At 42.0% G+C, this 21,284-nt stretch overlaps 1 protein-coding gene across 1 annotated transcript in view; it reads right to left on the bottom strand.

Annotated features, from left to right (window-relative positions):
* Positions 1-16,125: 16,125 nt before the first annotated feature.
* The window catches only part of macrod2 (mono-ADP ribosylhydrolase 2), a 401,770-nt gene continuing 396,611 nt past the window's right edge, over positions 16,126-21,284 (bottom strand). The window contains exons 16-18 of the mRNA XM_026190215.1: positions 19,443-19,478; positions 18,962-19,024; positions 16,126-17,464 (exon numbers count right to left, since the gene is read on the bottom strand). Coding sequence (XP_026046000.1) covers positions 17,445-17,464; positions 18,962-19,024; positions 19,443-19,478 — 119 coding nt within the window. The 3' untranslated portion in view covers positions 16,126-17,444. The remainder of the gene's footprint in view (positions 17,465-18,961; positions 19,025-19,442; positions 19,479-21,284) is intronic.

Below are 21,284 nucleotides of genomic sequence, written 5' to 3'. Positions count from 1 at the left end.
GGTGCTTCACATATAATTAAGCTTCTTGAGTCATAGTTGAAAACTTTCAGATTTATTGGATTCTTAAAACACCCGACTCCAGTGTCAAAGGGCTGGAGGATGTTGATAGAACACCAAACATGTCTGCCTACTTTTGTTATGCATATTCTCTGAATGTGTTTTTTGTATCCACACAGAAAGTGCTGACACGTTTGTGAACAGAGAAATCAATCTGCAGACTTGAGGCTATAAGAAAATATCAAGAATGCGTTTTTTGTCCCCCCCCCCCCCCCCCCTTTTTGGGTCCCCATTAAAGCTGAGCATGTAGTGCACTGTGTGCCAAGTACCCTTATTAATACAGTAGGGGGCACCAGTGAGCCGCGCAGGTCTCTAGACTTGACTTGCTGCCTCTTCTCCCTCTCCCTTCTCATAAACATGATTGTGGTCTGCCCTCCAGACATCTGCTTGGTTGTAAAAGGAACAAATAAATAAAAACAAAGGCCTGTGAATGACGCTCCAAGAATTTATGTTCCATGCAAACATATATTCAGTTTCAATATTTTAATCCTTATTGGAACATTTATTGTTTGTGTCAGCGTTTGTGTTTAAGTGCATCTGCGTTGTGTTATGTCTTTGTAAAATGAAAGGAGGACGTAGCCTGCGAGGAAGGAAGAGGACTCAGGAGAGGAAGAGTGGAGCGAAGCTAGGAGAGAAGGTATAGCATGACAGCCAGTCACTGTACAATACAGAGAACAGATCATTAATTAATGCTGCTGAGAGTGTGAAGGGAATCGATTCGCCCCCCTCCCCTCAGCAGGACATGCACTAGTACCCTCATCTACCAGCCATGGTGGGTAGTAGCTTGGTGGAGGCAGGGGAATCGACACCATCCCTGTCAGTTCACCTCCGTTTTAATCACTTCTAATTGTTTCCAATGGCATGCAGTAAATATCCGGCAGGAAGAATGCGAAACATTCATACCCCCTGGTTCTTCTCATCAGGTCCTTTTCTTTCATGTTTTTGTGTGTGTGTGTGTCCTATTCGTCCTATTCATTTACTCCCTCGGTAAGTGCCGGATGCCTTGATTAAAGTAGTTGTTTCATAAGTGTGTTGTTTTTGTTGTGTTCTGTTTTGTTCTGTTTTGTGTGTTCACTGAGCCTGTGTTATCAGTTCACATCGAGGAGGGTGTGTGTGTGTGTGTGTGTGTGTGTGTGTGTGTGTGTGTGTGTGTGTGTGTGTGTGTGTGTGTGTGCGCACTCCTGTCAGGGGGTGACAGCTGGCTCTTTCTGCCCCCGTCACAAAGAGGCTGTGACGACTGGAGTGTGACCAGCCTCTCGCCCCCCTGCCCGCTTTACGCCCCCCCCCCCCCCCCCCCCCCCCCCCTCCACCACCCCAACGGCCTGGCCTGCCCTGCTACTTTGTTTGCGGGCCTCTCTCTCTTTAGATCCGCACTGCATATGGGTCTGGTCAGCCATGGAAACCTGCTCAGCCCAATTAGAAGCAGCCGCCAGCTGGGCTTCCCCTCCATTCTTCCAGCCCTCCTCTCTGGCCCTGCCACGTCCCTCTCTGTTCCTCTCCAGTGCCTTCACGCTCCAGCATCCCACAATCTGAGCCTCTCTCATGCCCGTAATCATGCTAAGCTGATGGGCACGCTGTCCCTGGCGCGTGGATGGAAGCAGCGATTTGTGACACATCTCCTCTCTGTGGACGCCGTGCACACACCCATTCCGTTTGCACATACCAAGACAGACAGACACAAATGCACGCCGTGGCAAGGGGTCCACAGTCTCCCCTGCCAGATGCTGCGTTTTGTCTCTGGCCTTACCAGCTGTTTGGAGCATGTGGGTGTAGAAAATAAAGGAATGGTATCGAGTCCATATCTCTGTGGCTCGACTTTAGTGAGGATCACGCTGCTTAACCCTCTGGCTCCCAGACAAGGGTGCTGGAAGAATTAGGTTTCAGTGTTTGGAGCAATAAGGGCTCAGTAGTAACTGTGGAATAAAGGCTTTCACTTTTTCAGTACAGATTTCCTGTTTTATTTAAAGAGTTCTGCATTCTGGACTTGTATTCATTCACTTAGCATTTATGATTGCAGATTCTGCGGTCATTCTGAATTCGAGAGCTTCTTTCAGCAAGAAAAAAAAAGATATTTGAAGACGTTTCCTTTCTCTAATGGCTCTTAGTTAATTTCAGCTTCCTTACATGCAGTTCAGGGACTTATTTTATGCAAAACAGAGAAACATTAACACATGAAAAAGAGCTTTCATGCTGACAAATTTAATGTCAAACCCTGCTCTGGATGTTTTGACTATATTATTACCGCTGTCTCAAAACTGAGCTATTTTCTGGCTGTCAGACAGATAAATAGGCTTTGGCTGTGGCAGATAGTCATTCTGAAGGTAAATCCATTGTATACTAAATTATCAAATATATAACCGGTAATGTCAGAACGAAAGGTCAAACAAACGACACAAACAGACACACGGCTATTAATTTCTTTAATGGCAGCACATTCTTTTCATAACTCTAGAAAAGTAGTAGCTATAGTATTCTTATTTTGTAAAGAGTACTTTTCAAAATTGTTTCAGTTTTCTCTCCTATTTCTTTGTGGTCATCAATCACTGATACAGGCCTGATTGCACATGAAGTGGCTGGATCCCATTTTGAGGTGTGACAGGGGCCTATTTTGCACCGGTGGCAGTGATGGCTGTGTGTCAGAGCTCGTGACAGGATGCTCTCCGCCCCGTCTCCTGAGGTTTGAGAGTTTGAGGGGCCACTGGCCCCTTTTGTCCTCCTTTTGTAGATGGTCTCCGACACGGCTTGTTTTAGGCGGAGGCAAAGGCAGTAATTGATTTCTCTCTCGTCTCTGATTCCGCCTGTGGCTCTCGGGCGCCGGCTGCATCTCTCCTCTGAGAAACAGATGAATAAAAAGACAGAGCGTGAAGTTTATAGCCAGCAGTCACAGCGCTGACAGATGGTCAAACCTCACGTTATCAGGACCTGATAGAAGTCCCGGAATGTGGTGGTTAGCTTCTGAATTGGCTTCTGAAAGGATCGGTCATATATATTAGAGCAGAGAGTATTGAGCCGTGAAGAGCTGGAGCGATGGGAGATATTGAGGTGCGCAGATGCTGAAGGTGAAAGAGGCCCAAGCTTCTATCTGACAGACTACATTAATAGATCGGTGAACTGATACATGCACAATGAAATGGTACGATGAATAAACCGATTCAGCTCCAGAAATTTAATTTTCATTCCTTCTGCTTCAGCCTCTGTGCGTGTATGTGTGTGGAAATGTGCAACATTGGGACGTGTTTAAGATTCATCCAAGTAAACTCTGAAATCTTTTTCATTTTCATAAATCTGGCATGAACAGGCAGAATTAACGCATGTTGACTGTCCAATCTAATAATCATACGCTCAACAAAAGCAGATTCAACTGTTTCCCCGAGTTTCCAAAATACTAAAAGAATCAGCAGAGCATTCATCATAATTGTGACCTTGTGTCGTCCTGTCAACAAGACTGACTTAATCAATTGCAAAAGTTGTCAGCTGTGGCAGGAGGCGTTTAGCCTGCTGACAAGAGAGAGATGGGTTGCATGGACTGTCTGCAGACACTCCAGCCTCCCTCCATTAATGTCATTGTCACATCTCCGCACCGACAGACCCAAACTTTGTTAGGCAAGTTGCTCTAATCCCCGTTCTTTCATTTCTAAATAATAAATGAGCCAATTAACACCGAATGAGAAAATCTCCCTGTATTTTGCAGTCTGAGGTGTTTCTTGAGTCGCATCTAGCAGAGAAGCTGTGGCGTTCTGTGACAGAAAAGCCTGAAAGGAGGCATTTGGTGTCATTTTAATCAGCTCGCTTGAATTGTTAGCACCTCTCCAGGAGGCTCGACAATTTGACAATGATGCTAAATGAATCATATTTATTAATCGAGTTTAATGCTATGCATCATCAAAATAAATCAACAGCAGTGTTAAGCTCCCTGAATTGTTTTCCCATTACTGTCGTAGTAAACAAATGAAAAGTCTCACTTTTAATGAAATGTGAAGAATATATTTTGAGTTATTCAGCTTAACGAGAGCGAAGCGTTAAAGAGGACAAAAGACGACGGTGCTTAAAAAAGCAAAGGGGACACTGACAAATGTCCTTACTTGCTGTGCTTTACCCTCCACCCTCCCCTGCGGTAGCTCGGGATGATGACTGCTAGCGCGTCTGTAACCATCCACACTTCACTGCTGAATGACTCGTTGCGAAATGGCACATTTAAATTGCATGCTGTGCTGGAGTGATTTTTCTGCCTACCTTGATGCCTATTTTGTTATGGAAATTCATGATACATTAACATAACCAGCAGGAGTTGGGAACAGAAAATAATGAATCCTAGTGGGAAGGAACAGCGGCCTCCACCCTTATCTGTGAATTAATAAACACCCATACAGTGTGCACCTAAGGGTCACACCACGTACACATACTTACCACAGCAGATAGCTGTTTCTCACTGTTAACTTTCCACAGAGAGAAATGAATGCAATGGCGGCCCTGTAATAGGGAAAGGTGGCTTACAGGTGGTGGGTTCAGAGAGGAGCATGTCACCTCCACCACCTAATGGTCTGATATATCTAATTTGCCTTTCACAGCAAAGCAGCTCCTAGTCAAAAGTTAAATCCAGCAGTAGTGTACTGTTACCACGATCAGTTGGAGGTGTCATAACCACACTGCTACTCACCTGTGAAGTGTGAAATGGTTGTAGTGCACTATTCCAGCCGTGCATTTATTTATTTCATCATCACATGCAGTTTATTATTACATCAGCCTATCATAACTTGACCCTTTTGCGCATTTTCTCCGCAAACGGTGCCGCGGAAAATTGGACAGGATGACTGGAGCGTCCCATTCACTTTTCCTCTCTTCATTCACCTGAAGTTACCAACCTGATTCTGGATGCATACTACAGCCTGTTGCTACGGCAACAGTTCTCGGAGGCACCAGAGAACCCCGAAGGTTCCATCAGCGGTGACAGGCGAGATGCGAGATGCTGAAATGCTCGAGCAATCAAGCTTATCTGCTTCTCAACGAGATGTAATCTCAAATTTGTTGGAAAAAATAATTAAGTAAGCGCAATTCTTCGCAGCACTGTCAACAATCAGCTGTGACAACAGGAGAAAAAGCACGCAAAAAAAAAGAGGCTGGAATCGGTGTTACATTTTAGACTCATTTGTCAGTGCAAGTTTGTGGCAACTTTTTTGGCAACCGAGAGTGCTGACAATGGCCAACATGCTGCCTGGAGTGGTTAGGTTAATCACACAGGCACAGGACTCTGCCAGCATTCGAATAGCTCTTAAGATGGTGACTCGTTTTGTTGATTAGTGTTGTGAATTTGCCCATTTGCAACAAAAAACTATGTAATATTAACACACTTGTAGTTAAACTGGCAGCGCTAGTTACCATATTTTAGACAAACTAATTCAGCAGAATCACTCCTCTGAGAACTGTTTGTTTCGGGGTTTTCAGGAGAATTATTAAAACAGATCCATGCAAATAAACACAAAAAATAATCAAGATTCATTTTCATACAGAGTGGGCTATAATGTTACTTGGTTTGATTGAGGCCTTGTCTGTAGTACAGATTTAGTATTCCTAATAAAGCCTGGTGTTGAATTACCACAATGGATTTAGTCACTACAGCAGCAGTATTTTTATTTATTCAGATAAAATGCCTACAGCACATTTCTGTTCATTTCTCAGGAAGGAAGCTCCGACTCCTCCTCGGGTTTAGATTTGAAAACGTTAGCATGAGCAGCACAGTTTAATGGCCAGAGATATCAGAAACCACTGCTTTATACTGTGATGCCCTGATAGCAGATAATACTGATAGTAAATGCACCATCACTGCTCGAGCTGTTTGGTGTCACATTAAAGTCGGTGAAATTCAGCCTCTAAGTACACAGAAGCCGATGAAAGAGCAAAGCCTGAATTCGGAGGTGCAGTCATAACTTTGCTCACAAAAAATAAACCCAAACAAACAGACCTTACCTGATTTAAATTTTGAATGTGGCACCAGCTGTTTGCTTCACTCGTAGAGTGTTCATAGAGCAAACAGCAACTTTTATGTCAACTGATCTGAGTCTGCAAACGAGAGACCAAAATGCAGACATAAGTGTCCAGACCAACAAGGTGGTGCGTTGGGTTAGAAGGACTCATAGTTCTAATACTGTAACATCTGCAACTGATCTGAGTGTCTCTGTCAGAGCTCAGTTATGTCACAGCAAGAGGGCTGATGGTTCAAGTTTCTGGATGTTTTTAGCTGGTTTCTTCTGCCATGGGACAAAAACATGTTAGTTGCCATTTGTGGCCCAGGAGACTCTTGCAAAAGACTTCCTGAATCTGAAGATTTTCACTTTTTGGGTAAATAAAGGTTTTTACCAGTCCTCAAACTGCTCTATTGTGTCACTACAGCTGCTGGTGCCTGACTGAATATGAGAAGTGGGGTTTCTGCCACGCTTTGACTGACATAAACATGCACACATCAGAGTATAGTAGGCAGAGGTAAGTAGTGAGATCAGCTATTAACCTGATAATGTGGTTCAGCACAGGAGGGCAAATAGAGGCAGTTAGTTATTTTTTTGTTTTTATATTTAATAAATAAGAAAACCAGTGGAAACGCCCACATTTTAGACTTGAAATCTAAGTTTGAGAAATAACCTGGATCCTGTTAAAACAGTATTGTTTGTCTCAGGATTGGCACCGTTTCCACCTGACAGGGACATGCAGATTAACCCATCACACAAATGTATATATTATTATCTGTTTAAGTGTTTGCACATGTAAATGACACCTGACTTTGTAAAAACTGGCAAATGAAAAGTAGAGATTTAAATTGAACCCCAACTTGCCTAATGTTTTCTTAATGTATCCTTTTCAGTCTCTGTATACTTGAGTCCATTCATATTAGATGGCCAAGGTGAAAACCCCGGTCTCCCCTCTGCTTGGCTTGCAAGTTCTCGATCTTTCCGTGCATTGATGATTCATTCCCACACTTAGTGGTAACTTCAAGTTACAGGTGGTTTTTTTGCCATAATGAATTTGAACATCAGCATAACCAAACAGCTCAAAAAGTTAGAGCATAATAAAGCTAATGCATTTATTAATGTCCAGTGTAATTACTGAGGATTTTTAGAGCTGCTTTTCATTTTCTTTCATTAGGCTTTCAGGGTGTTATTATCTGGTTTAAAAAAAAAAATCAACATGGAAAAAAAATATAATTACTTCTGAAATTGTAAAAAGGGGAGCAACATTTTTGTCATTCCTTTCCTAATAGCACTTAGTTTATTAGTGCTGCATAAAGAAATATTATCATTTAAATTTCTTGTTTCAGTGTAACTCCCTCGCAAAGGGCATACTGCACTCAAACAAGCTACATGCATTTATTCACGTGTTCCAAATAGAGGGTTGGTTCTCAACATAAAAGCTTTGACCTATAGGATAATGACGACAACGTGCAGCTAACGATGCCAATTTAACTAACGCTCATCAGCAGACGTTGCTGATGGGTGTCCAGTTAAACACGAGGCTGTACATTAGTCCTGACGGCTTTTTTCTGATCTCGCCTGTAAACAGCTCGAGCCATAAAGCAGCAAAACAAGTTAACTGCTGCACAGCCGCGCCACACGCATTCGTTTCACAGCCCAGTGAAATTACTTATTTTACACTGAACCAAGCAATGTTTTGAAAACGGCAGTGGAATGAAGTCAGGTGTGAACACCACCCCTGTGAATTATAAAGATGATGGGAAAACCATTAGAGACATGCTCTGCCCAGCCCTAATTTACTGCTCAGTGAGGAGCAGGGAAAACAGAGAGAGACTTGTACAGTTTCACTCTAAAATGTGCCCGATGAGTGCTGTGACATAACAAAATCACTATAGTGACAAAAAGCAGATAATGAGACATGTGAAAGTTACTAAAGACTTCTACAGTTTAGCAAAGGAAATGGCAATACAGTAAAAAAAAAAAAAGTAAGTGAATCTTTTTATTATTGTGCCCAAATTTCACTGCTGTGTTTCCGTTGCTTCACAGCAGTGAAATGTTACTGTTGGGCTTTCTTGTAGGTCAGGGATGAAACTGCCTTTTCTGTCAGTGAAAACAGTTTGACTACACCTTTAATCCCTGTTTAAATATGACAAAAAATATTTCTTAGGTTTCTACATGAAAGGTTTGTATGTCAGCACGAATCTTTGGGCTTAAACTAAAGAAAAATGTGTAAATTATTCTGGTGGCTCTTTTTTTTAAAAAAAAAAACTAACTTTTCTTTAATTTACATGTTTATCTATTGCTTAATTACTTTGATGGTATCTTATCTATCTTATCTCCTATGCACGGTCTTTTTCAGCATGAAAAAGCTGTAAAACTTTTTAAAATATATTTTAAAGTTGAAATTTATGCCTTCTTTCACATTTGCCAATGCCATCCTGTGGGCTGAACTGGAGTCTTTGCTGGGCTCATTCTGGCCCCCGGGCCGTATGTTTGGCACCCCTGTTGAAGGTCCTGGTTCTCACTTTCCCTCTGCAGTATGTGTTGTACCTGTGCAACCTGAGTTCTCCCATCCTTCTTGCACGATCGTGCAGCCAAAAAGTGATAAGAAGGTGATGACGCCAGCGGCCTCCCTCTGGCCCTCTGCAGTCCGCGCCTCACTCCTCAGACTGCCTGCCAGTTCTGTGCTTGGTTAGAAAGTCTTACAAAGAAGCTGCAGCGATGAGCAGACACTTTATAGTATTTTGTGCTGAGGGGCTGAAGTGGATCCATTAAACTCTGAATTTTAATTCATTTCACTTTTACGAAGCACATTCAAATTAAAGTACTTTAAACTGTAAGTTCAAGTTAGCACTAATTGTAAGTTTAATAGAAACTACCGGTATGAGCAAGTACACAAACCTACACTGGTTATTAGCATGAGTACCGTGGTGGCAGCCATTTCTGACCACAAAAAGCTGTGCACATCTATATAACTATGTGTAACCTCACCGGAATCCACAGGGGTAGGTTACATGGGTTTTCCACAATCCCTATGGTAGATAATAGCCTAGCTTTTATCCTTTTTCCCAAGGCAACTTTTTTTCAGAAGATGCCAGCTCATGCAGCAGTCTCCTAGGGACTAGGTTTATGCTCGCCTCGCTGGACGCATTTACATCTAATATTACAAATATAATCATTTTAAAAGCCCAAACACAACAGAAATTCTCCATCAAGAGAAATTCAGTTTCCGAGCGATGATTTAAACTTTTCATAAACCGATCATAAGAAAAATGATTTAACCTGATTACTTTCCAAGTTTACATAAAAGCAACATATGCTTCTGTTTTTTTAAAATAGTGACAGCTTCCAAGCCAAGCCGGTCCTGCTCCTCTTCAACAATTAGCAGCACCATAGTAACAGGAACTGCTGTGTTTAAAAGATGATTGATTTGACCCATATTTACAGAGCTGATCAAACGCGTGCTAAAGCGAGATGAATGGTATTGAGAAAAACAAATGCATGAGATATGTGTTACTACCATTTGAAGGTTGGAGCTGCAGGTTGAAGCACCGTGACCATCACCAGCAGCCTCCAACGCTTTGCTGTGGAGCTGAATGGACAAGGCAACCCTCCTGCGAAAAGCATTCACGGTGGATTCAATGATCTCGTTCCACATGCAACTGCTTCCCCCCCTCGGAGCACTCGTTTTTTTTTTTTTTGAAGGCCACTTCAGACACTTTTCAAAAATTTTAATTTGCACATTGGAGTTGTACCCGGGGTTGTTCGCCACTGCCTAAATTATTTTTTTCCCCTCTATCTTGTCACTTTGAAGGAGAGTATAAATTTTTTATTGCTTAAACAAGATAAATCCCCTGCTGCCACCTCAAAATTTTAATATTCTTCAACTTGGAGGTGGGCGTGTTCTCGATGTGTGCTCACGAGCTGCAAGTCTCTCAGGACTGCACCCGCCAGTCCTGCTGCTTCTTGCTGAAATTTAATTGAATGGTACTAATGGGTGTCGCTTCCCATACGATTAACGTGGAACATAAAACAACCTTTGGCTAAAACATGAGTGACGCTCATACCAACAACTTCAGACCTGACTGTGTGCTTTCTTCGGTTCCCAGCCGGACATCCCGTGTGTGTGCAGCAGGTCGGATGAACAGCTGTCTTCGCGCATTGTCATCATGCTTAGAGGTGGTTAAATTGTGCGTTGTGATTTCTGCAAATTTCGGTAGTGAGTCATCATCATCAGTTTTAATGACCACTAAATCACTATCATGCTAGTATCGATCGACACCAATATCAGCGTTGATATGTTAGGGTCCCTGGCTCGTTGACCCAGTGTTTTGTGTTTTTGGTTCTTTGATTTTGTTATTTCATTATTTTCTAGCTTTGCTTTATGGGTTTTAGGATCATTCTTAGTTTAGGTTCTCTGGGTGGGGTTTGGTTAGAGTTTTAGTGTTTTGGTTTTCTGTCTGTGTTCCATGTTGCTGTCTCCCCTGTCTGCTGTATCCCCACATCCAGTCAGTGTCTGTGTCTGCCCTGGTTCCACGTCTCTGTTCCCTTTGTTATAGTGCCTGCCTGTGAGTCTGTGTTATGTTTCCTGTTTTACTTTGGAAGTCCATGTCTGATGTTAATGTGTCTGGTTTTGCTTCCCCTGGTCTCGTTAGGCCTGATTTGTCCCAGCTGTGTTTCCCTCCTTTTACTCATTCCCTGATTGCTCCTTCTGTGTATTTAAGCCCTGTGTTTCTCTGTGTCCATGTCGCGATCTACTGTTTACCTTACTGTGTGGTCTGTCATTCCTCCAGTTTAAGTTTATTTTGAGTTTTTTCAGTTATGTTATATTCTGAGTATCACATTAAAGCCATTTTGAGTTCACGACTGTCTCCGGAGTCTGCACCTTGGGTCCTATTCCTGTCTGCACACAGCCACACCTAACATGATATCGATATTAGGATTATCCACCCACCTCTATACTTTAATCAATGAGCTGCTCAGTCTTCTCTCTACTATAACTTAAGTATCGTTGAGAATTTGCTACATCACCTGAAGAAGCATATTATCAAGTTGATAATTAGAGCACCAACAGAAAGCCAGATAAAGAGATTGAAATCATTATTCGTCTTTCTGTTTTGTTCTTTTCGTCACGAGGGGCCATCACCACGAGACAAACGTGCTTTTTTTTTTTTGGTCCGACAGCAAACGGAATCTGCATAACCGTCTTGTGCTGGTGGAGTTTAATCGACATATTCTCACATGTTCAAAGCAAACTAGCAACACTGCAAGTCAATTTCCTTTCAACATTTCAGTGGCTCTCGCCGCCTTTGAAGACAGGCATCCATAATGAACGGCGTCAATTTTCATCCCAATTAGAGTGTTTATCTCGGCTTAGTTCACCTATAGTGTTGCCTTTGCCTCTTGTGAGGACGATGAATTTTCATGAAGGACAAACTCTGCACTTCAGATAAAAACAGCTTATCTAGCGCTGGGATTTAAAGCTTTAAAGCTGTTTTTTTTTAACACTTTTTTTTTCTCTCCAATTTGTTTGCGGTGTGTTAACAGCTATTGTGGCACTGGGTTGCTGTAGTGTAGCGAGAGAGTTGGGAGAAGGTGGGTGGAGTTATAAGAGAAGTGGAGAGAGCTTAAAGAAGGCGAGAGAACATGGTAATTCATGGTTATATAAGAAGAGGTCCTCAGAGCTTTCATTTGTAAAATGGAATGAATGGAGCGAATCACATCAGCCCACAGCAGCTTAACGAGACGCTAACTCCTACACATGTCAATCAGCACAACTGTAACACACACAAACCACCCTATCGTGTGTGTTCATGATTTATTGGAGTGTGAAGCAGGTGTAGTAGCTTTACCTGTTGTTGCAGAGCTGCTTAACATCAAAAATCGTATGTAAGCAAGAAAATCCATCACTGTTTGTTATAAAGTAGGACAGAAGTGGGGTTTTTTTTCTAACTAGTTTGTTATTTTAGCGTTGACATATTTTGTATGCAAAGGAGCGAGCGCGCAGCAGCGAGTCTGTGCTGAAGCCGTTTCCCCCGACACTACCTACTGCTCAGGTTCAGGGAACCCTCTGCTCCGACATGCAACATTTAAATGAAGACATTAAAATTTAAACAGTCTCCATTCCGGGGACAATCACTGCTGACATCTGCTTGGCATGCGACAAGTTAAGGAATACAAACACGGTGGCTGCTAACACCATGTGAAACTTTCTGGTTTTAAATTTGCCTTTCCCAGCAGATGGGAAACCTGTTTCTTAAAGCTTGCTTTTGATTGAGTTATCAAATATAAATGATCACAACACAATATTTAAAACATCATGTTTCCATATTTGATAGATGCTTCTCTGGTGGAAACAGCACAATATGTGTGTTTTGGAGTTTTTTTCCCACTGTTAGGACAAACTTTTTGTTTGTATGTTGATTAGCAGTCTGACGGTGTCCTCCTAGTCTTATAGTTTAGGTTGTGCATGTTCGTCACACCTACATGTTTTCAGATCATCAAACAAATTTTAATATTAGAGAAAGATGACCTGAATAAATACAAAATACATTTTTTTAAATGATGTTTTCATTTATTAAGGGAAAATCATCCATACTACTGGTTATGCCCCCCTTGGCAGCAAGAACTGCAATCAAGTGTTTGCAATAACTGGCAATGAGCCTATCAGATACAGTAGCTGTGGATACATTTTGACCCACTCTTCTTTGCAGAAATGTTTTAATCCAACCACATGTATAGAATTTCTTTTACTTGGGTATTAATCACATTATTTTATTGTATTAACATGTCTGACACTCATACTTAAGACAAATGGTAGGGGATGTAGTAAGGATGTTGGGGGAAACAGGAACTCCACAGGACCAGTCTTTTGTCTCTTCGAGGACTCTGGGAAGTAGCAAGGGAGTGTGAACCTTAAGGTGTGAAACAGCTGTATACTGCCTTTTGTTCCTGGAGAAGGTATTTAACTGAGAGCCATGCTAGGCTCAGAGAGAGACTCTGCTGACCCTGCCCCGTGGTCATGTAGGCTCTCCATCAAGCTTGGTTGTATGCTCTTTGTGTGTTTGGATTAAAGAACGTTAGCTACCGCTCACCGCTCATCTGCAGGCTTTATTTAAATGGAAAACTTCCACAACACACATTAGAGGGCTTTCAAGTATGAACAAACTTTTTAAGGCCATACCAAACAACCTTAATCAGATTTAAGTCCGGACATTGACTAGGCCACTCAAAATCTTTTTTGTTTTGTTTTTTTAACCTTTCAGAGGTGGATTTGTTGGTGTATTCTGGATCACTGTGCTGCTGCATAACCCAGGTGATCCTAAGCTCCTGGGCGTGAACTGAGGATGTCCATCTCACAATGTGCCGCTCCAAAATGGGAAGTGTACACATCCAAAAGTTGTAGTGGCTTTAAATATATTATCTCCCTTTGCTGCTACTGTATGTCTGCTTCTGCATACATGTGAAATGGACATGGTGGGCTGGTGCGTCTTTTACAGGTTTTGCCGTGAAGCAGCGAAGCAGTCCCACATCGTCATACTACCACTACCATGTTTGACTTAATGATGTTCTTTATATAAAATGCTGTGTTAGCTAGTTAGTGAAACTTAGCTCAGCTTTCTAAAAACATGTGTTGTATTTCAAGAAGTTGGGATCTCAACTGCCCAACCATGCCAGCATGCACTTGTAATGTAGTGATTACACTAATACAAGAGTATGCAACCCAGTGGTCTAACAACACTCATCTGCACACGTATCCATCATTTTGAGTGGCTGTTGCACAATTATGACACAACAAAACCTGTTGACAGCCATCCGGGCCAGCCATGGTGGACGTTTAGTGCAGTAGGCGTCTGCAGCACACAGTCGTCTTACCTTACCTCTCTCTGGAGTCACATTCTCATCTGAGCTCGGTGTTCTCTGAACTAAAGAGCATTGAGGTCACATGTACAGAAATGATATGTATACATAACCTGCAACCAGGGTTGAGCTAATGGCAAATACTGCAATCAGGAGAGCAGCTATGTTTATAAAGTACAGTTTTTCGCTTTGCACTCATAAAGTTTCCCCACCTAAAGCTCTTTGCAGCAGCAGCCTGTGTTGTCTCCTCCAAATTTTGTTTCTTGTCTAATTATCATTCTGTTTCGTGCTTGGATTACGGCGTAAATCAGCAAAGCCAACAGCTCTTGATGAATGCCCATTTCTGTTGGGTAATGAAACATGCAAGAATTTGTTTCCTTTTGGGGAGTTGGTGGCCGCCTAGCAAAGTAGTTGTAATTATACCTCACATGCTTGTTGTCACAGTAGTAACAGTAGATGTCCCCCTTTCTGAGTACCAAGAGTAATCAAAACAAAACAGTGGTTTGTTCAGTTTTTAGAGGTTTTGAGTGTGGCTGGGTATTTTCTCCTTTTATGTATCTATAACACTGCCTTAATGGTATTCAGACAACACCTTTGCTTATTTACACTGAACCACACAAAGCTGCCATACTGGTACTCTTGCTTGTGAATTTATATGGAAACCTGGCGTTGGTGAATCAGACGGGTGTCTAGGGAGGTGGAGTAAGATTTTTCATGATTCACTCCTTTAGATTTCATTAAGGCAAAAGGTTTTGCATTAGTAAGTGGCGTGACCGTTTTATTTGGCGTTGACTTGAGACTTCACCTCAGCTAATACAAGTTAATGAACTGTATCGACTGTTTGTAGTGTGGTGTTTTTCTAAAGAATGTGAACAAAAATATTGCTTACTGTGTCACTATTTGGTATAGCTTGTCTATGCTCTAATTTTGTTGACTGATTTATTAGTGTGTTAATTAGCACGGATTAGCAGGCACCTATGTCTGTGCTGTGCACTTTCCTGACCTAGTGTAAGGTAAGTACTTTGAGTTTCCTCTTCTCTTCTAAATGTGCTCACTTCTGGGTCCAAAAAGCTTCAACATGCAGGTCCACACACACCAGTAGGTGATGTCACACATTAATTTTTAATATGTGGGGTGTCATTAAGTCAGCAAATTTGATTCAAATTGGACAAAAAGTACTGTGCAAAAGTCTTCAGCCACCCCTCATTGCTTTGTATTCTTCTTCCAAGTAGCCGGACCTTCTTGTAATGTTTAAAGTGGTATTGAGAGATAGTTCTCCAGGCTTTCTTTTGGCTGCTTTTGCCACTCACTTCCATTCCAGTCCTTGTACCAGACGATTTTCCCAGGAATTGTTTATATTTTTTTATTTTAAATCCACTTAACACTAACAAATGAATCATTCAAGAATAAAAAGGCTCCTAACTCAAGTGCTGAACCTGTGCTGTGTCCACATATAATAGACAACTTAGCAAAGAACCAATTTGCAATTGTATCTTTAGGCACTTTAACACCAGCCTGTCAAGAAATGAATTAGTTCTCATTTCTTAGTTGAATCCATGAAAAATGCCAAACATAACACAGTTTGACAAGCATAACATAGTATTTTTGTAACGCAAGGTGATTCCCAAGGCGCTATTAGCTGAAAACCTGGCAGATCTAAGCATACTAAATAAAAAATAAGGAAACTGGACAAGTGGAGGACAAAAGAAGCAACAGCCTTTAAAAATGTATCTATAGCTGATGAACAGCATCCAAAAATCGCATCCTTAAGAAATCAGGAGAAATCCAGGAGAAATCCACCAAAGACAGGATCAGATAGATGCATCTGTGTAGCCACTTTCAGGTTTTGAATTGTGGCCACAGCGACTAATTGTTTATATACGTGCTGGTTTTGTTGCAGATAAGAGCTTCTTTGATAACTTGAGACTGAGACTGTGGTAACAAGCTTTTTGTGAGGTCTCAGGCGTTTCTCAGAGGGTGGGAGGGCTCTGGGGTTAGAGGTTCTGCCAGATATCTTGTCTCGTTTGATACAAGGGAGAGCCTGAGGGCCAGGGAGTGAGCATGCAGGAGATCAAAGGACAGACTAATTGTTTCTGACTGCCCAGAGACACACGACTGATTGCTCTGTTACAGTTGTTGAATTTCACACACAGCTGAGAGGAAACCGACTGTGCTGGTCGCTATTAGAATAAAATAAAACATACGCTGCTGTCATGACGATGGCAACGAATCAAGACACAAAACAAGGTACATTAAAAGCTGACCCATTGCTTCCACCTTAAATTTTATTAGTTGTTTTTTGTGTTATAATTTAGCAAAGCAAACATCAAAGTATGAAGGCATCATTTCTAAGAACTGTAATTTCTCTGATCTTTAGTATGGCACCACTGAAAATAATTAATGACTCATACCAACATTTGAAACAAACCAAAACCCCTTTTTTTAAAATTAAAGAAAGGAAAAAAAAACAGGTGTTAGCCATTACATGTACTTAAAAATACAAATCATCTGCAAGCAATACACAACCAAGAACTCATACATCTCCTCCTCAGGTCTGTGATTGTGATGGTTTTTTTGTAATTTGATATGAAATAAGGCAGATTCATTCGATACAATTATAGACAATCTGGTAAGAAGACAAGCGAAAGCGAAGAAGACTGCAATTCTTGTTTATGTAGGTGAAGTTCAAAGCAATTTCCTGGCATGCACTGGAAATGGCAAAGAAAAAGGAAAGGGGAGGGAGGGGAAATTAAAAAGAAGACTCAAATCGATTTGTTGAAAAGACACTCACATCCTCGTTTATGTGCACGGGCGTTAATGAACAGTTTCCTGGTTAAAATGAGTAAAGCTGCAGTCACGGCAGCAGCGGAGATGAGACTTGATTAGTGATGTTCAGATGAAAGGCCTGGCAAGCGGCACGTCGCCTCACAGACCACAACGCGAATCGGGGCATTGGCCGATCTGACTAAAGAATGGAAATCGAAGCTGCGGCGGTGTGTGAGGAGACGTGGCAGGTGTCAGTGTGTCGCACTCCAAAGCAGATTACAAATGCAGGCTGTCGTCCCACTACCGAGCGCCATCGTGACTGTACTGGTGGCGTCAGTAAAAACTAAAAAGGATGGTTGATGTTTAGCATCACCCAGCCGGGAGTGTCAACATGTAGGAGCTGTGGCTGTTGTCCAATGACAGCTTCGCCATGCTCTCACAGTGGGTTTATCAAATAGCAAGACTTGAACCTGGTTTATCTCATTGCACCCTTCGGGCAGAATGATGTATGACTCTAACACACAGTGAGGTATGGCTCATCTTTTCTGGTTGATATGTTCAAGTCCTATAAGTAAGGTTTTGTACATACATATACATATAGTACATACATATTTCAGGGATGAATAGTTTAACCAAGAGAGGGGAGGGTAAGTAAAGTTGGGAATGTGAGCATCTTGTGAGTAACTGGTTTTCCTGGGCCAGTGTCAGAGCCCATACTGACATGGGCCAGGCTGACACCAGTGTGGCCTTCGCACAGTTTGCTGGCTGTCAGATGAGGCTGATTGTCTTCCCTTCAGCTGGTCAGTCTTTCTTCTCAGTGCCTGGATGGAAACAAATGACAAGACATTTCCTCAACACTCTGTCTTGGAGGCGTACTAGGAGCAACCCTTGAAGCTCTTTTCTAAACTGAACGTTTTTTTGGGGTTTTTTTTTGGCGTAATCAGAATCAGCATCAGCATCATCAGAGGTTAGTGGAAAAACCCAAAAACTGTTGGTCATCAAACCACGTCTTTATTGATATATACTGATCATCATTAAGGGTAAAGGGGAGGTCGTCAAATGTTGTCTTTATTGTGAAAAGAGTTCAAGATTTCTGGCTGTGGATTGCATTAGACTGTAAAGGAGTACATAAATACAAGTCAAATGAAACAAAAGCACTAATCTGTAAATGCCAGTAAACAGGGATGACACGTACTTTATAACAACTCAAAGCTTCGTCAAAATCCAGCTCAGTGATGCTCGAAAAATTGTGTGCGGCAGACAGAGACATCGAGGCAGATCCGTTTCCTCTGTTCCCATTTCACCGCAAATGACGTGATTTTTGTGTTTGAAGATAAAACAACACATCAACTTTGCTCTAAAAATGTCATACAGTAAGTTTTGATGTTGTACTCTGGCTAATTTTAACGGCACACTATGAACTAACCATCTCCCTCGCACACAGTCCCACCCTGATGCACTCGGTTGTCCAGCAACAGGCTTTTTTTCCCCTTTTCCTGGCTGCTTTGTCTGGCATTGTTTAAGCTCTCTCCTTTCTACACCAACCCGCCTACCTCTGCCAAGTTATTTCATATGCTGCTTCCCTGTCCTATTTATTCAACCCCAACAATCTGTTCGTAGCAGTTGCTTAAGTGAATTTTTTCTACCTGGAAACTATACGATGCCCAAATCCGAAAGCCATTTTTTTCTTTTTTGGCTCATCGCTTCTTTGGACCCACACAGAGAACAAGCGTGTTCACAGAAATTAATAGCACCCTCCATAGATGACTACATTCAAATTATATGCTGTCTTATTAGCCTAAATCTCAACGAAGACCTGAGGATAAGACCAGTGTAGTATCCTTATCAGATATGATTTATTGGCATTATTATTACCCCTACAGTCTGTTTTGGCTGCATGTTAAAACAATATGCTTTGCACACTTGATTTATTAAATGCCCAATAGTTGAGGGTGCAGGTAATTCATCATACTCAATCTCCAAAGACGTGCCGACGCGCATATACTAAAATATCAGGGTTATAGTTGCAGACCTGAAATGGGTACAGAGGATTTACAAATGCATTTGGCCCTGAAGGAACACGTACTGCCGGCTGCCTGCCCCTACAGAGACAAGGAGATGGAGACAGACGGGGAGGGGGAATGGAGACAAGTAGGGTGAAGCTGGGTAACACTTGGCTGTGCGCAGCGGAGGATTCTCGAAAAGAAGTGAATTTTAATTCAGCAGCTGTGGCCACTAATAAGAATCCACTTATAGAGATGTGTGTGACATCAGTGTAAGCCAGTAAGCGGGTGTGAGTGCTTCTTTCAAGCTTTTACCTTTGGACTGAGTTAGAGTTGAATCAGCTTGTTCCGAGTCCTCGACAGGATCGTTCGTCTCTCCTAGAAGGGAGTAAAAGAAAGGAGAGCGGGGAAATATTACAAGAGGCCATGAAAATCAGGCAGCCCTTCCCACTTTTCTGTGCCAAGAAGCATCAATATACCTAAACAAGCGCTGCCTCGCCAAGCTTGTGAGCCTGAGTTCGGTTTGTAGTTACAGTGGAGCTAAGAGAGACGGCTTCAGATCAGGACTGAAGATTATGCAAACATCTCATAATGATTTTTTTTATATGTGAATTCATTAAAAAACCGACTTCTGATGCTGTCTGCAGCTTCCCAGCTCTAAAATTTAAATGCATCTTTTATATAATCAAAGGCTAATATGTACTGTGTTGTGAAAAAAGGGAAGAAATTGAGGAAGGGATGTGGCTGTCAGGCTGTTAGGGAGTCTCTACTCTGAAAACGCATAATCTCGGCTCACCTCCACTGCTGGTGTCAGTGTCGTTCGTCTGAGAATCTGTAACATGGAGAACACACAAATACGCACATGTTAGCTATTCTAAAAGTCGATTCGTGCACGCGGATACGGTTAAACAGACTCAAATTTGGGTAAACGCAGCCATTATTCAGGATTATTCAGCGACTCTTTGTGCTTTTGTCAAAATGCTTTATGACCGACAGAGTCGATCATCCTGGAACTAGTCCAGGATTTCATGAGCAAACATTTCCATTTATCCTGATGCTTCAACTCTCAAGCCTGGAATTTCAGCGCCCTCCTGAAGTGCAACACTTCAAAACGGAACAAAACAAAATCTGAGAAGGGAGAGAGATGCATTCAAAATTAATTACAAACCACCGTTCCCATAAGGCAGCTAGAGACCCCCACAACATCCACCCACCACACACACACAGACGCCCCCAACCCTCCTCTACACGCTTCCCTCTCCCCGTCTATCCTCCCCGTTACCTCTGTAGTCGCACAACTCCTTCGTAGTCACTCCCAGAGCAAACCTTCGCGCTCCCCCCTTTCGCAACAGCAATCAACCAAACAAAGCAGACCATAAAAATAACCACACTCCCCAGGCAGTCTGGTGATGATGTAAACAAATACAACTGCTTCGGGATGATAGAAGCAACCATGGAGTCTAAGGCTGCTCCGGTGTTCTGTATGTTCAGAGGAACAAGGCTGCGGTTGAGGTCATTATACACTCACGGTTGTAATTGCAGGTATCTAAGGTCCTCAAAGCGAGATGAAAGTTTGTGCATTGCACAATAGCTTTCCCTCGCTGGCTGTCTCACTAGGACTCTGTCAGCTGTGTAGAAAATCCATTATACTGCTTCTTCAGTATAAAACTGATTTAATCTGTTGCAACATATTGGGATAAATTTCTCCTCTCCAAGACACCACCGGGACTCAAGGACTGCAGAAAAGCAGGAAGGATGAAGCAACAACAATATCCCCCTGCTTTCTTTTACCATTTGATCTGTGGCATGGAAACGGCCTTGGAATTATATTATGTCCTTTTTATCTTCTGGTTATTTATAACTTGGATGTTATTTTTTATTGCTTTGGCACAATGCCTGTGATTTCTATCAGTAATAACGTAATTATACTTAGGAGCATAATTGATGTGGGAAAATAGTAACGCACGCACCATATGTAGACTACAAATCTTGATTCGTTTGTGCTTGCCAGCAGTGCGACAAGTGCGCTTCAAACTGTTTTTTGTCTCCTCCAAGTAGTAATTGGTTTAAATTATCTGGCTTAAATGAACTTATTTAAAACTTAATTTGAATTTTTTGCCAGCCTGTCCCCAGATCCCAGACGTGACTTTAAGTAAAACGCTATCAGAACCAACCAAAATGACTCATCCAGATGAAAAATAACCAGAAAAGGAAAGCAGCTCTAAATAACCCAGAATTTCCCTTTAATGTCTTCTGGCTTATTATAAATTAATCAAAGAAGCAGATTTTCCTGCTGTAATAGACTAAACTGACAGGAAGCATGACACGCACATTGTGCCAGATGTGTTTTGGATGTGTTACCCGTATGGCATCAATAGTGAAGTAATTAATTATGCATACGCATCAAATGATATGCCGTTCATTAACGCTTTTCCACATAATCTCTATGTGCATTAAAGCTGATGGCGAGACATGGGAAATGTGCCCGACACTGGAATACAGCCTCCGTCGTATGAACTAGCTTAGCGTGTCTACGCGTAGCAGCAGGAGCTCACTGAAGCAGCGGCCTCATTCCAGATGCTCCTTTTTTGTTCTCTCCTAGGTAATGACAACACGGTCTTGGAGCTTGGGTAGCATC

This window comes from Astatotilapia calliptera, chromosome 13, assembly GCF_900246225.1.
Source record: "Astatotilapia calliptera chromosome 13, fAstCal1.2, whole genome shotgun sequence".
NCBI lineage: Eukaryota > Metazoa > Chordata > Actinopteri > Cichliformes > Cichlidae > Astatotilapia > Astatotilapia calliptera.
Note: the sequence above shows the minus strand (reverse complement) of the source record. Positions and strands in the feature narration are given on the sequence as shown.